Here is a 17,572-nt window from a genome sequence, read left to right on the forward strand (position 1 = left end):
ATACACCAACCTACCCACACACAAACACCAACCTACCCACACACATACACCAACCTACCCACACACAAACACCAACCTACCCACACACATACACCAACCTACCCACACACAAACACCAACCTACCCACACACATACACCAACCTACCCACACACATACACCAACCTACCCACACACAAACACCAACCTACCCACACACAAACACCAACCTGCCCACACACATACACCAACCTACCCACACACAAACACCAACCTACCCACACACATACACCAACCTACCCACACACAAACACCAACCTACCCACACACATACACCAACCTACCCACACACATACACCAACCTACCTACCCACACACAAACACCAACCTGCCCACACACATACACCAACCTACCCACACACAAACACCAACCTACCCACACACATACACCAACCTACCCACACACAAAAACCAACCTACCCACACACATACACCAACCTACCCACACACAAACACCAACCTACCCACACACATACACCAACCTACCCACACACAAAAACCAACCAACCTACCCACACACAAACACCAACCTGCCCACACACATACACCAACCTACCTACCCACACACAAACACCAACCTACCCACACACAAACACCAACCTGCCCACACACAAACACCAACCTGCCCACACACATACACCAACCTACCCACACACATACACCAACCTACCCACACACATACACCAACCTACCCACACACATACACCAGCCTACCCACACACATACACCAACCTACCCACACACATAAACCAACCTACCCACACACATACACCAACCTACCCACACACATAAACCAACCTACCCACACACATAAACCAACCTACCCACACACATAAACCAACCTACCCACACACATACACCAACCTACCCACACACATAAACCAACCTACCCACACACATAAACCAACCTACCCACACACATACACCAACCTACCCACACACATAAACCAACCTACCCACACATACATGATGTAAGCGTTGATGTCGTCGCGTCTCAAGATAACATATCATCACACATACACCAACCAACCTACCCAAACACCAACCTGCCCACACACATACACCAACCTACCCACACACATACACCAACCTACACAAGCATCAACCAACCTACACACACAAACATCAACCAACTACCCACATAAACATCAACCAACCTACCTACACACAAACACCAACCTACACCTACTAACACCAACCTCCCCCCCCCCCCACTCGATCCCCTTATGCTAATCAGACATTACCGCACTTAGCAACTACCTCCCGGGCACGATAGCCCCCCCCCCCCCACCCCAACCATTCCCCGCACCATCCACACAACGCCCCCCCCCCCTCTCAAATGGGTTTGCATAAACCAAGTTCCAGAGATCTGACTCTGAAGGTCAAGGTCGGTATCGCTGACCTGCCGTGAACTCGAATATCGATTGATTTATTGACACGCTTGGCGCGTTTTTGTACTCGTTGCAAGCGTCACCTTACCGTCTGCTAAGTGCAGGTTTCTTTTTTCAAGAGGGATCTCGTGTAGCGATACCTACTATCGAGACGATACCTAGCTCTAGCGACGATACCTAGCTCTGGCGACGATACCTAGCTCTCGAGACGATACCTAGCTCTGTAACTGATATATCGCTTTGTTGTTGATATTAAGCTCTGCTGGAAATTATTCTCTTTAGGTTCGATACTGACAATTACGGTCGAAACTTGTTATAACATCGTTAGCTCTGGTGACGATACTTAAAACTGTACGCGATACTAAATATTGCTGGCGATTCTTTGTTCGTACTGACGTTTGTATCAAAGACTGTGTATAACGTTGGGATCTTGCGCATGTTTTTGGGGATCTTGCTCATGTTTTGGGACCTTGCACATTTTTTGGGATCTTGCACGTGTTTTTAGGATCTTGCTCATGTTTTGGGATCTTGCACATGTTTTTGGGATCTTGCTCATGTTTGGGATCTTGCATATGTTTTGGGATCTTGCAAATGTTTTGGGATCTTACTCATGTTTGGGATCTTGCCCATGTTTGGGATCTTGCTCATGTTTGGGATCTTGCATATGTTTTGGGATCTTGCAAATGTTTTGGGATCTTACTCATGTTTGGGATCTTGCCCATGATTTGGGATCTTGCCCATGTTTGGGGATCTTGCATATGATTTGGGATCTTGCCCATGTTTGGGGATCTTGCATATGATTTGGGATCTTGCACATGTTTTGGGATCTTGCACATGTTTTGGAATCTTGCATATGTTTTGAATGATACTAGATAACACATTAACTGAACGTTCAACTTCCGGTCTTTGGTTTCGCTATCTAACGGAAGTAGCAACAGATAAAGTTAAGTCCTACTTGATGGTCTTATTAAAATATCATCTACAGATAAGCAGAGAGGTGTCAGATATGTCAGATATTTGATGGGTTTCATTTGGGCCCCGGCAGATACTGGGTGGTAACTTGATGAGTCACTGATAAACTCAAATTCTACGTGCTTGAAACAAGCTTTTTTTTACCACCGGAATAAGTTTTTAACATCATTCATAAATGTTAGAATTTCAGACGAAAGGACTGGATTTACAGTGACAGGACAGTGATAACTTCAAATGACAGCACAGAGAAGACAGCACTAACTTAACATGACAGCACAGAGAAGACATTAACAGATGCATACTGAGAAGACAACACAGTGTGATATTGACACTTGAACAAAATTTAAAACAATTCTGAACTCCACCCCTACCCTCTGCGACACCACGCCAGATGAATAGAGCCGATTCAGTTTGTGTTTTATTTAGAAATCTGGCTCAACTAGGTCAAGTTTCGACGGGGGAAAAACTAGGTCACTAAGACCTCCTTGGATTCATTGACCTAGAATTTGCTTGAACTATTTAAATTTTCAAGATGTAACTTTAAATATTTCAATCTCGCCATCACGCGAACGTAAAAGTGCTCATTGTATTCTTAAGTCCTCTTTCTTTTTTAGGAAGCTGCCACATTACAAATTAAATTGTATTTTAATTTAAAGGGATGTATCAACTATATTGCACGTTTATTAATTATAACACACAAAATAAACGCGTGTAGATTCAGTTAAACTTTTTAAAGTGCCCAATCATGTAGGCTTAAACGTGTTCAATCATTTAAACGTTTTCAATCCTTTAAATTTGGCCAATCATGTAATGTTTCCCAATCGTGTAATATTTCCCAATCATGTAAACTTGTTCAGATTTAAACGTGCCCAATCATGTAAACTTGTTCAGATTTAAACGTGTCCAATCATGTAAACTTGTTCAATCATTTAAACGTGCCCAATCAATTGAACGTGCCGAATCATTTTAACGTGTCCTGTAATTTAAACTTGCCAATCTAATCAACATTAATTACCCGCTGGGTGGCTTGTGAAACCACTCAACCGTTACCACCACATGCAAATACAACAGGTTTTTCTTTTAATTATACAATCCATGTTGTAGAGTACTCAGATGTTTGCACCCTAAGTTAAGGTTTGGGTTAACTTGAAGGCTGCAGTCAGGGTTGCGGCTTATTTTACAGTTAGACTCAGTAGATCAGGATTTACGCTTCAATGACTGTGAGTTTAGAGAGGCGGGGGGGGGGTATATCTGACAATGACGTGCGAGCTTATAAGGTGGTGTTTCGTGATTTACGAACTTGCTTCTGAAGCAAATAACAAATCTGCCCCCAAGTGTTTCATCCATCGCTCTACAACTAAACTAGACTAAGAAACTAACCTGTCTAATTGCTGACGTCACTATGCTACTTACACTATTCTCCTTTATATCGGACTAGCCGTCCGGGCCAGGCCCTGCTCTGGCTTCTGTGAAAAACCTTTCTGTTAAAGACCATCACCTGTGTGTTTAGTAATCATCATAAACCCGGCATTGCCCACCCAAACCATAACCAACCAAAACCAAAACAACAAAACGCAAACATAACGCTAACACAATTACAAATACAAACGAAAACAAAAACCTAACAACAAACACAACCACAACCACAAACACCAATACAAACACAAAGAAAAAACAAACAAAAAAGCAAACGAAAACAAAAACCTAACAACAAACCCAACCACAAACACCAATACCAACAAAAAAAAAACAACGAAAAAGCAAACGAAAAGAAACCAAATCCAAACGCAAAACCAACCAAAAACACAAATACAAACCCAAACAAAAAAACAAACAAAAACGAAAAAAGAAAGAACAAAAACGAACCAAATCAAAACGCAACCACTAACGCAAACCCACCTATTTACAAAGAAAACACTAACGCGAACATAAACGCCCCGGGCGGAATCACCTGTTTTAGCTTAATGAACGACTATAGTACCCCAACTTATTCACAGTCTTTTGCACTCACTTAAACGAACGCGCCTGTTTCAATTTAATGAACAATTTTAATGCTCCAAGCTTATCCGTAAAATACCTACAACATTTGCACTTGAGCAATCCCCGCTAATTATGTAATTATTTTTTTTTTCCCAACACCAAAACAAAGTAATAAAAAGTAAATTATTTTCCACTAATGCAATGGTTTTATAAAGGGAAGTAATTGTGTTTTCCTAATTTATCAAAGGGAAGTAAGTGCTATAGGACTAAATAAAGACATAATTAGAATTTTTGTAAAAGATGATATTTTTTTAAAACTTGTGTTAAATGAACATGCCGACAATTATTACTATAATTTGAAAAATGAAAATTATTTCCCAACACTTTCAATAGTAATTTTTTAACTCATAAATTTAGACAAATGCGCACGATAATTGTCTAACACTTAAATCCATCCAAGACCAACGACAAACGTATGCGTTACATACAGAACTGAGCTTTATATATTAGATACAGTATCTTATTATTATTATTAATATTTTTTCGTCACCGAATCCAAAACGTTCTTACAGTATCTATTTGAGTCACATGTGGTCTGTAATCCCTTGAAGTAATCCTAGCTTAAAATAATAACGTCATTACCCCACCATTTAATCTCTTACCAATCATATCACTATTTATATATATATATATTTGTACTCTACGAGCTAACATTTGTACAATAGAATAGGCTGTGTAACAAAACAATACGTTTGCTAAGTATTAATTACAACACAGACACCTTGTGTGACGTTATTCTTTAATCAAATCTTCCCCCCCCCCCCCTTGGTTTAAATAACCCATGACGTCACATTGCCTTTGATTCTACCGTTTAGATCCCGTTGACTTCTTATCGAGTCAGCGATTGGAAATCGATACCGTTCGTCATCGATTAAGATACTTTAAATATGGCGTTATTCATTAAAAATGAAGTTGTTGTGTGGCCGTTGTTTGAGAAACCTGGCGCTTGTCGTGACTTTGCGGGGGGTGTTGGAGATGACGGGGCTAAAAGTGGGGCGCCGCAGGGGGGGTGTTGGGGATGACGGGGCTAAAAGTGGGGAGCCGCACGCTACAGCACGGCTTGACACATGTTTTTAAACTGTTTGGTTTCTGCTTTTTAGTGGCTTGTTTTCTACGTTTTGTTATTGTTTTTTAGAACGTTTTTGCTGTTGAATTGTTTTTACTATTTTAAGTTGTTTTTTTTTAACATTGTTTATATAAATTATTTTGTTTTTTATTATTGCTCTGTAATTTTTATGTATTTGATTTGTTTCTCACAAAAAATTTAGTTATGAATTAATTTCTACATTTGTTTTTTACTATCCGTTTTATTTTAATTATTTAAAAGGCTACATTTTCGTCATTGATTTGTTTGTTACATTTTTTGTTATAGATGTATTACTTTTAGGGCGCTAGATTGTAAAAAAAAATAATCGTCACACATTCGTTAGTATGTCGTCAACATTAGTTGTCATACAGTTTATACAGAAAAAAAAAAATAATGTAACCGACCCCAGTGAACAGAGTTTCTTCCAGGCATCTCTTCGGGGGGTCGAAGCCCCCCCCCCCCCCGAAAAAATTTTACCGCCCCCCCCCCCCCCCGAACGAAATGAATTTATATAATTTATATAGAAAATATATACTTTTAACAGTGTCCCCCCCCCCAAGAAAGTCTACCGCCCCCCCCCCGAAAATTTCAAGTGCCCCCCCCCCCCCCCCCGGAGAAAAAAGGTCTGGAAGAAACACTGCCAGTGAATATGTCAATGCTGATATGTAGATGTCATGTTTTAATCCCATTTTTAATCCCTACCTTCCTGCGTTGTCACCAAACACCAGACATCTTCACGCCACGGTAAAATTACGTCATAAATTTCACCTCACCCCTAACTCCCACCCCCAAATAATAATTATAATGCTAATGGCATTGATTTTATTTTTACCTTTTTTTCTCCTTTAAAAGACTAGATAAATGTTTCGACACAGTTTCCTACCCCCCCCCCCCCCCGCCCTATTCAGACACTACACACACACCATACCCTCATCCAGTTTTGTTACAAAAGTCCGAACCCTTCCACCCTCATCACTCCTCAAGAGTGTGACGTCATTTACGGACAAATCCCTAAACTTATAAACATTTCTTGTGTAACCGTTTAATGTCAATAATTAAAGGTAAAGAAAAATAAACGGCTTAATACGTCGCAGCCAGTAATTAGCATTTTGAGGAACGGAGCCAAATTAAATTAATTATCAACTGGAATAATTATGGGTGGAGCCGCAGTGACGCACATTTCATTTAAATTGGATCTTGCCTTCAAAACAACATTACATTGAAGAATCAAGTCGGTGACAGATCTAGAGGGGAAGGGGGGGTCGTTCTGAATACGAATAAGGTTGCCGGATGGCATTTAGAAAAAGTCTCTAATTAAACAGCCACTACAGAAATTTTTCTGGAGTCAACGGAGCGTTTCAAAATTTATTTTTTTAAATAATTTTTTACCACAAATATTTCACGCGGTTGCTACTGAAAAATCCATTGTTTATATTGACACAATCAAAATTTACTTTTGACAGAGCCTAAATTTACCTTATAAAAAAAAAAAAAAAGTTTCCCTTTCAAACCTGACGGTCTATGGGGCAAATGAAGTAGAGTTCACTTGTTTCTGTGACCTCGGCATATGAAGAGATAGTGTGGTCAGCACTATGCCCAGCCGCCTTTACTTTCCCTAACGTGAGTTAGGTACCCATCAGAGTTGGGTGGACTCAGGGACGGTCTACTGACTTGAACCCGGATTCGAACTCGAAACTTACGGGTTAGCAGTCCAGCTCAAATTTACCTTATACAGAGCCATAATTTATCTTCGAAACATATACTTAATCTTTAACCAGAGGCGTAGCGACCCTTCCCGGCGCCCGGGGCAAAATGTTTCGATTTGCACCCCCCCCCCTCAAGATTTTGATTTGCACCCCCCCTCAAACATTCGATTTGCACCCCCCCCTTGAGATTTCCATTTGCACCCCCCCCCCTCAAACTTTCGATTTGCACCCCCCTCAACCTTTCAATTTATTTTTCCAACCCATTTTGGCTTCCCCTAAGGTCGGCGCCCGGGGACATATGTCCCCCCCCCTCGCTACGCTACTGTCTTTAACACAAACCATAATCTATATCAAGCTACGCTGGCGACTATAAGCTAGATCTAGGTTAATGACTTATGCGTCACCAAATTAACCTGTAATGTAACCACAATCTCCACAAGACAAAAGACCTCTGTCACGCTTTGGTTACAATGTCACATTATTTGGTTACAATGTCGCATTCTTTGAATCTGAGATTTCATTTCTGAAGTTTATTTTGGAACACGGGATAATTACAGCATTGCTTAAACCCCTCTCTTCATTGTGTAAAGATCTGTAACAATCTTTTGTATCATTCAAACTTTAAAGCAGTGGGTTCAAGAAACAAAGACGTATTTATCAAATGCATGACTTGTTGACGTATGCTTGATTTGTGACTTGTTGACTTATGCTTGACTTGTAAAGTTGCGACTTATTGATTTATTGTGAATTTGTTAAACAAAGATTTGTAAAAAGATAAAAACCCAAGACAGTGTTGTTTCCCTTGAAATAACATAGTGACTTCTAGATACTACACGTCGTAACGTCTATACACTAACGTCGTGACGTCCCTACACTGACGTCGTAATTTTCATTCATTTACGTCGTAGTATCGTCCCTACACTAACGTCGTGACGTCCCTACATTAACGTCGTAACGTCCCTACATTAACGTCGTAACGTCCCTACACTGACGTCGTAACGTCCCTACACTGACGTCGTAATTTTCATTCATTTACGTCGTAGTATCGTCCCTACACTAACGTCGGAACAACCTTAAACTAACGTCGTCACTTCCCTAGATTAAAGTTATAACGTCCGTTCATTAACTACCTAACGTCCCTAAACCAACGTCGTCGCGACGTGCCTAAACTGACGCAGTAACGTCCCTACACTAACGTCGTCGTGACGTCCCTACACTGAAATTGTAACGTCCCTACACTAAAGTAACCGTGACGTCCCTAAACTGACGCAGTAACGTTCCTACACTAACGTCGTAATTTCCCTAAGGACGACGAAACAGGCGACACACTACACACTACACACTACACACTACACACTACACACTACACACTACACACTACACACTACACACTACACACTACACACTACACACTACACACTACACACTACACACTACACACTACACACTACACACTACACACTACACACTACACACTACACACTACACACTACACACTACACACTACACACTACACACTACACACTACACACTACACACTACACACTACACACTACACACTACACACTACACACTACACACCACACACCACACACCATACACCACACACAACACACTACACACTACACTAGCACAGCAAGTTAACGAGAATGTGTCACAGAGTTGACCCAATCGCAGTTGCTAAGCGACGATCACGCCAAAAAGGTTCCTGTTGCTGAAAATATGAGCCGCGAATCTAATTAATTGCCGTCTAAATCATAAAAACATTCATATCTTAATGAACCGCTTATCTAATTTAATTCATTCAAATTCTTTATAGAATATTATCTTGACAGACACATACCTTTTCTAAGAAATCAACAAGTACATTTGTTACGTTGTGTTCGTTTAGCTGCATGATTTGCTTAGAATTAGCATTTATACTAAATATTAATTTCACAGATACCTTATGAAGATCTAGCTGTTGGGGAGGGGGGGGGTGTTTTGTTGTTGTTTCTTTTTTTTTGCGTAACTCTTCAAAACATAAATAAGTCTTTCCTATCGCTAGCACTCTCAGCTATTTCGATGGGTTTTTTCTCGACTCAGTGTATGTCTCAAACATATTTTAACTAGCCTTTGGTACCCGTTACACGTGAATTATATTTTTTTAACATTAAGTGGCATCTCTCTATTACAAAACTTGATAGCTTTTAACTTGGGTTGACTGCTGTAGGCTATGTTTTGCCCCCCCCCCCCCACCTTGACCACCCACCAACGCCATCCTACCACTCTACCACCCGCAAGTTGACAAGTTGAGCCGCTTTGCACCTAAAACACTTCGGGAAAAAAACTTATTAAGCGCATCAAATCAACAGAAAAGGCGCAATAAAAAGCAACAAAAACACCCCAAAGTACTAAAAACTAAACACCATAATTCACCAAAAATACAAAAACACGCCAAAACGCCTAAAACACCCAACAGCCAAACACACACAAAAAACACACCAAAACCAAATGAAAACAAACCAAAAACGCAACAAAATCAAATGAAAACAAGCCAAAAACGCACCAAAACCAAATGAAAACAAACCAAAAACGCACCAAAACCAAATGAAACCAAAAACGCACCAAAACCAAATGAAAACAAACCAAAAACGCACCAAAACCAAATGAAACCAAAAACGCACCAAAACCAAATGAAAACAAACCAAAAACGCACCAATAGGCGCATCCTTGAAAGCCGACACGCTTGATTGCCTCCACTCACTCACCGTCTCACGACTCCGACACCACCACCCCCACACACACACACACACTCCACTCACACACATTCATTAACCATGATCCATCATCTAGAATATTCAACTGTTTGTTCAACCAAGCGCGAACAGAGAAACGGGTTCAGTTCTAGACTTGGCCACCATCAGCTGTGAGCCGAGGTTGGAACCACCAGCTATAAAACCAGAACTGGGATCTTCTACTGATCTCTTTTGTAAAGCAGTTCTATGAAAACAATGGTCAACCCTCAAAATTGAATTTCCTCAATACAATTATTAACATTTTAACAAAAGCCAATTGTGTTATAACATGCTATGACTGGAAAAAAAATTAAGTGGGACGAACCCCCCCCCCTCCTTTCGCCCTTCCCCTCCACTCCCCACCACCCCCCCCCCCCCCCCACACACACAAAGTTCTATTTATTTTTATAGAAAAACAAACGCCACCCTCAAAGCCTATCTGCGCCCTAATAAAAATGTAATAAATCCCGTGGTGTTAATGAACTAGTTTTAATTAGGTCATCCTGGTTAGGCATTGATTTTTAATCTACTTGGACGTGTGAAGTAAATGTGGGGCGGGGCGGGAGTGTGGACGGGGTGGGGGAGACGACCTGTCAGATACTTACAGCTGGGTAATCGATATTTCTTGATGGGTATACCTTGGCGCCAATCAAGCGGATCTTGAATCGATACTCAGCTCTGACTGCCCAGGTACAAGTGGGGAGGGGGCGTGAAGTGGGGGGGGGGGGGTCTAGCAGTGGCTTAGTTTTAGGCCAGGGCACAAGTGCCTGGCACAAGTGCCCGCGCAGTACGGCTAGAGAGGTGGCGCTGAGCACGTGATCAAAGTCTACGAGTCAGGGAATAAACGCTGTCTTTGTTTTTGATTGGATGAAAAAAAAACTGCTCGGCGTTTAGTGGGTTAAATAGACGAGGGGTTTAAACTGGAGTGAGCATTGCTGAATTGGAGTGTCGGTAAACGGAGTGTCGCTAAACTAGTGGAGTGTCGTCTGTGTATATATGTGGATACGAAAATTGTGTATACATTAAAGTGGGATTTTAATACACCTGTTCTGTAAATGTTTTGACAGGTGAGTCGTTGTTTAATTGTGTTTAATTATTAACATATTTGAATACATTATGTATCAAACAATACAATAATAGTGTGTAAAAAAAAATGTGTGTGTTACTATGAATAGATTTTTTAAAGGGTTTTATAATACGTGTTCTATTTAATTCAGACTTTGATATTTAATAGTTGGTAATAGCGCACCGTATGAGCGTAATTTCGCGTTTGAGATCGAAGAAGCGCTAATGATGTGTGAGTAGAAGTGCGTCTATGTACGTTGGTGATGGCTACACTGTTATGAAATGTTTTGTTAATAATTGAATGTGTCGTGTGTTTTTTTTTTACACTATATATTTAGGCTTAGGTCATTCTCACCAACGAGTAACTTTAATGAAAGAGTTTAGGTTAGAGATAAGGTCAAACGTTTAGGCTAATAATAAGATAAATGTTACTCGGTAGTTATCGAGTTGTAGTGAAGTTAGTTTTTGCCTTGTATCGCTGCACTGGCGAGTTGTGAAGATATGGCTCATATTGTGTAACATATAAACATGACATTTTCACTCACCCTCATATCCGATATAACGTTATATGACATTCTATACACCAGTTTTTCCAATTGTATATAACTTATAGCAACCACTCCACCCCTTAGAATTGGAATTATATAACACATTTTTTTAATTATGACAAAAATTATTTTGAGAAAAAAAAAACTTCGATTTGTAAGACTAGACAGTTATACCAAATGATTCATCCAACAATACTAAATGGCAAATATTTATCAGAATTGTCAACAGACAATATCAACAATACCAGCCTACCTCACATAACGCGAAATAAGGAAACCATAAACCACATGCTATTCTATACGTGTCATATCATAAGAATACACTGATAGTGCTCTCAATCATTTGCACACAATCACTGATGGTGCTCTCAATCATTTGCACAAAATCACTGATAGTGCTCTCAATCATTCGCATACAATCACTTATAGTGCTCTCAACCGTGCACACAATCACTGATAGTGCTCTCAATCATTCGCATACAATCACTGATAGTGCTCTCAATCATTTGTGTTAATCTCCTGACTTAATCCCTGTGTGTTAACCCCTGACTTAATTCCTGTGTGTTAATCACTGAATTATTCCCTGTGTGTTAACCCCTGACTTAATTCCTGTGTGTTAATCACTGAATTATTCCCTGTGTGTTAATCCCCTGACTTAATCTCTGTGAGTAGTCTCCTGACTTAATCCCTGTGTGTTAATCTCCTGACTTAATCCCTGTGTGTTAATCTCCTGACTTAATCCCTGTGTGTTAATCTCCTGACTTAATCCCTGTATGTTAATCTCCTGACTTAATCCCTGTGTGTTAATCCCCTGACTTAATCCCTGTGTGTTAATCCCCTGACTTAATCCGTGTGTTAATCCCCTGACTTAATCCGTGTGTTAATCCCCTGACTTAATCCGTGTGTTAATCCCCTGACTTAATCCGTGTGTTAATCCCCTGACTTAATCCGTGTGTTAATCTCCTGACTTAATCCGTGTGTTAATCCCCTGACTTAATCCGTGTGTTAATCTCCTGACTTAATCCCTGTGTGTTAATCTCCTGACTTAATCCCGGTATGTTAATCTCCTGACTTGTTATTTCTGCTCATCAGGACCATGGCGCCACTGGAGGCAGCTCATCTCACATCCACTCTCTCCAGGTCCAGTCAGTGGAAGATGAATCCACCAACTCCACCAGCGACACACCAGCGGTCAGCACAGTAGCCTCGCCCACTAAGGTCGCCCCCGAGCAAGGGATTAAACCAAGCAGCGCCCCCGAGCAAGGGATTAAACCAAGCAGCGCCCCCGAGCAAGGGATTAAACCAAGCAGCGCCCCCCAGCGAGGGATTAAAGCTAACAGCAGCGCCGGCGACCTGCTAGCAGCGTCAAGCCAAGCCAACAGGGACAGGATCTGTAGCACATTTATCACACAAACACACAGCGGGAGCACCAGCAGTCTTAACAGAGTCGGTGCGTCGAGAACGTTATCTGCGTCGTCTGGCTCCGCCATGGACGATAACTCTTCCAAAAATGACTCGTCATCGGAGGTTTGTACAAAAAAAAAATTATATGCTCTTTTTTTTATTATTTCATTATTTTATGACAACAACTATCGCGATTAGTTATTTAAATAAAAGAGATGTTTTGGAATAATAATGATTCATTTTTACAAAAAAAATTCTAGTGCCAGAAATTTTATTTACCTAAATGTAAATTAAGCTGATTTTCTTACATATAAACAGAGTTTTAAAAAAGCATTTTATTTTCTTAAAAAAATGATCATGAAGTTTTTCAAATTTTAAAAATAATTGCGAAGAATAAAAGATACTCGTTATCAAACTGCATTGAACGATAAACAGAAAGAGAAAATCAAATCACAGTTGATGTCAAAATTTAAAAAAAACATCCCGTCTGTCCAAATCAAATTTGTTATGTATCATCGAGTCAAAATACCCTTTATTGTGTTATATATTGTATGCACTAACCTTAACTAATGGACCAATTTTTTTTATATTTTCCCCAGGTGAGTAAACCCAGATTTATGACTTTCCTGAAGAGAAAGATCCAGTCCAGGCGTGGCAAGAAAGAGACCACGGTCAAGGAGATCTCCATCACGCCAGAGCGCGATGGCCAGTGGGCGGTCAAAAACGTCACGCCCCCGGGCAGCGGCAGTAACTCTCGCGCCGGCAGCGGTAACGCGAGCTTCAACGGCGCCAGGGAGAGCCCCAACCTGGTTGTCGTTCATGATATGGATAATGAGTACAACCCCGAGTACAGATAGTGTGGTCAAAGTGCTGTAACTCCATTAGAATGATGAGAATACAGTATGGTCAAAGGTCCGTAACTCCATCAGACAGACATGCAAAGTTCGGTAACTCCATTAGTAAGAAGTGAATACAGTGTGGTCAAAGTTCGGTAACTCCATTAGTAAGAAGTGAATACAGTGTGGTCAAAGTTCGGTAACTCCATTAGTAAGAAGTGAATACAGTGTGGTCAAAGTTCGGTAACTCCATTAGAAAGACATGATTATAGATTATAGACAGTGTGGTCAAAGTTCAGTAACTCTATTAGACAGACATTATTATAGAATATAGACAGTGTAGACAAAGTTCGGTAACTCCACCAGACAGACATGATTACAATACTTATGTTAGTGAGTTACAATACTAATGTTAGTGCTAGGCTTGCTGGCTCTAACTTCGCCATCTTCAATAAGTCACCTTAACCCATGTTCGATAACTCCACATTGTATGAACAACAGGGTCAATTGTTCAGTAGTGCCTTCACGCAGTGAAAAGAGCTTTAGTTATTTATACAGCATTGTTGAGCTGTTCTCTGAAGCTATTCACGGACCTTTGGCTTTCATTTGATCAAAGAGAAACCTCCAGCTAAAGAATGACCCGCCTACGTGTGTAAATTATTCATTGAAAAGGCCCCTAACAAGGGCGAACGATGGCAAATCAAATACTGGCAGTCAGCTACAAAAAAAATAAAATATAGTAGACTGCTGTTTACTACTTGCTATGTATATGTCAAGGCCAGTTGAAGTATGCCAGTGTGTGAAGGCCAGTTAAATTTTGAGCTTGCCAGTTTGTAAAATAAATATAATTGTATTAATTAACATTGCAGCATTACAAAATATTTCTTCAATATTTAATTTAACTTTAATATTTGGGCCTATAAGTTATTTTTAAATGTAGTAATAGTTATGTTCCAGAAGTATGTAATTTCAAATGAGTAGCCTTCTAAATATGAAGTAATACATAAACACATATTTTCATCAAGATTTTACTTGCAGTATGTAACTTGCAATCATAAATATATCCCATAGACAGACAAAATAGAAGTAAAATAAAATTTGAAGACATGTACTATATTGTAACTATATCCATCTTGTTTTTAACTTCTTTGGGGATTCAAAGGAAATATTTATTTGTTTGCATATCTGGTCAGTTGTTAATGTTTTTAACTCACATACAATAAAAGAAATTGGTGATTCTTTTAAAATCATTACATAACATATTAAAACAAAGCATAAGTATGTCCTGCCATAAATTATGTTGTACAAAGTATTTGAATTGTCTGTTAACTCTTTTGTTTTATTGGAATTTGGATTCCAGAATTCACATTCCACTGTAATCTACATCTGCTGTCAATTGCATGGAGCCTCATGATCTTTATTTTTTTTCATTTTATATGTTAATATTTAATTTGCCCAAAAATTATCATGAGGCTTTCAGCATAATCTTTTGAAAGTGTAAAAAGAACAATTACTCATCATAGCAAAGCTATTTATAAGGTTATCAACGGCCAACCCTATACCCCTCCCAAGCTATTTTTTTTTATTCATACCGAACTTGTCTGTTTCACCATATTAGCACTGTAGTGATATGAACTTAATGGCATCCCACAACAGAATATCAGCTCAGCTAAGTAAAACCTTAACCCTAGCAAGTGTAGAGCCATGGAAAAACAATAATAATTGAAATAATCATAATAATATCAAAGTCTATCCTCCCACCCTCCCTACATTTTATTTTAATAAGAATTACAAATTATATGCAACTTAACATTCCTTGAATTTACTGTTTTAAAACATTTCACCTACTGTTTTAGATGGTGGTAAGCAGAACCAACAGGTAAACCAAAATTTACTGTTTTCAGTGTTTCACCTGCGCAGTTGTCTACCTTTTAGCTCTTTATAGACAACTTCCGTACTTATCAAATCCGTCCACTGTATAGGAGAGTTTTCAAGAGTTTTTAAGAGATCTTTGTACAGCTGTTCAACAAATTTAACATTAGAATAAGAACAATTTTTTTTCCAAAGTAATGATTATATTTAGATCCTGTAAATAAATAAAAGTTTTTTTATGAAGCAACACTAATAGAATGCAATGCATATTTTAAATACACGCATTTTACTGTTTGCATTATTTTGTGTTAGTGAGAGAGTAACTTATGGGCATGGTGAAGAAGAAAGAAATGTTGCGATCTGAGATTATGTTTAGCATGCAAAGAAAATGTTTTATCTGCATTCTAAAAGAAATGTACATAACATGTTAGCAATAAATGTTTGAAAGATTTGTGTATACTTTTTAATGCTGTACTTTGTAAATAAAGTTTAATCTTCTTATATCACTATTGGGGACATCCATGAATGATGTCATTTGATGGGGGGAAGGGGGTATTCAGATGTTTATGACAATGTGCTATGGTGAAAGGTGGGCTCAAATGTGTCATAACATAAATTTTGGAGTTCATAAAGGTAAAAATGGTTTTGAAGTATTGATTTGTATTGAGTTTTGATTCATATAGAATGGGGAGTTGAAATTTGTGATGTCATTTTAAAGGAGGAGGCTGTACTATGTTTTTAAGGATTGGGTAAAAGTCTATATGGCATTGATGGATAACCCCATAGACAAAAATAGTTCATGAACTGGGCCAGTACAAAGCTGTATCAAATTCTGAACTACCTTTACTTTAGTGAGTGTAATGTAGTATTTCTAGACTTTTAAAAAAATATTGTCAAAATGAAAAACAGCACTTAGTATTTATTGATCCTTATCTAAAGGAGCACTTTTTAATTTATTTTAAATTATTCTCAAATGGAATATGAAATTAAAATCCACAAGTGAGTTTAACATCTACTCTAGTTGTAAGTAGATTCGTGATGATCACACATTCCCTTTAGTTGCTGAAATGAAAGGGCAGTTTTTTCATCTGCCCTGCAAAGAATCAAACCTGAGAGGGTACCTTACATTACTATTAACTCATAGATTTGAAGATGTATTACATTATTTAATACATGTAGACAAGGCAATGAACACAAATTTTGTGGACAGATTTTATTTTAGATTCCTGGTAGTTGAAACAGGTGAGTAAAGCAGTATCTGTAACACTTAAAGAGATTTTGTGTTGAGATGCAAAGATGCTGTCAGATGTCCTGTGTTATACAGTTGTTTCACAAACAATATAATGTAAATAGCTGTAGATTTTATTTTCTGCTGGTAGTTTCATATTGTCTCGTTTCATATTGTCACATCATCTACCTTTCATATTGTCACTTAAACCATGTTTTGAATGGAATAACTTCAATCTTTAAATGGTTCTCAGTGGTGTTCGTAATTTTCTAGTTATGTTGCTAGTAATATTTTTGGTTATGTGTATATTTGTTTTGTTGAGATATACTACGTCCACAAATGTTATTTTCCCAACCTTTTTTTTTATCTACTGTTGTCTGTCATAGTACTAGCAGTTTAAAGATTTGTTAACTAATTGCTAATCTGGTGTAAATTATGGTCATTTTAAAATTTTGTATTTTAAAACTGTATCAGCATTTGAATGAACTGGTGCTACAAATGAAATGTGTGACATGGCAGTACAATGATTGTGTGACATGACAGTACAATGATTGTGTGAGTGACATGACAGTACAGTGATTGTGTAATATGACAGTACAATGATTGTG

General features: G+C 38.8%; 1 protein-coding gene across 2 annotated transcripts in view; it reads left to right on the forward strand.

Moving 5' to 3' along the window:
- Positions 1-14,171, forward strand: part of LOC131936795 (uncharacterized) — a 34,575-nt gene extending 20,404 nt beyond the window's left edge. For both annotated transcript variants that reach the window (XM_059293873.1, XM_059293872.1), the window contains 2 exons: positions 12,717-13,151; positions 13,628-14,171. In XM_059293873.1, coding sequence (XP_059149856.1) covers positions 12,717-13,151; positions 13,628-13,885 — 693 coding nt within the window. In that variant the 3' untranslated portion in view covers positions 13,886-14,171. The remainder of the gene's footprint in view (positions 1-12,716; positions 13,152-13,627) is intronic.
- Positions 14,172-17,572: the final 3,401 nt, after the last annotated feature.

This window comes from Physella acuta, unplaced genomic scaffold (assembly GCF_028476545.2).
Source record: "Physella acuta isolate Inbredline_101_S28 unplaced genomic scaffold, ASM2847654v3 ptg000187l, whole genome shotgun sequence".
NCBI classification, from domain to species: Eukaryota; Metazoa; Mollusca; class Gastropoda; family Physidae; genus Physella; species Physella acuta.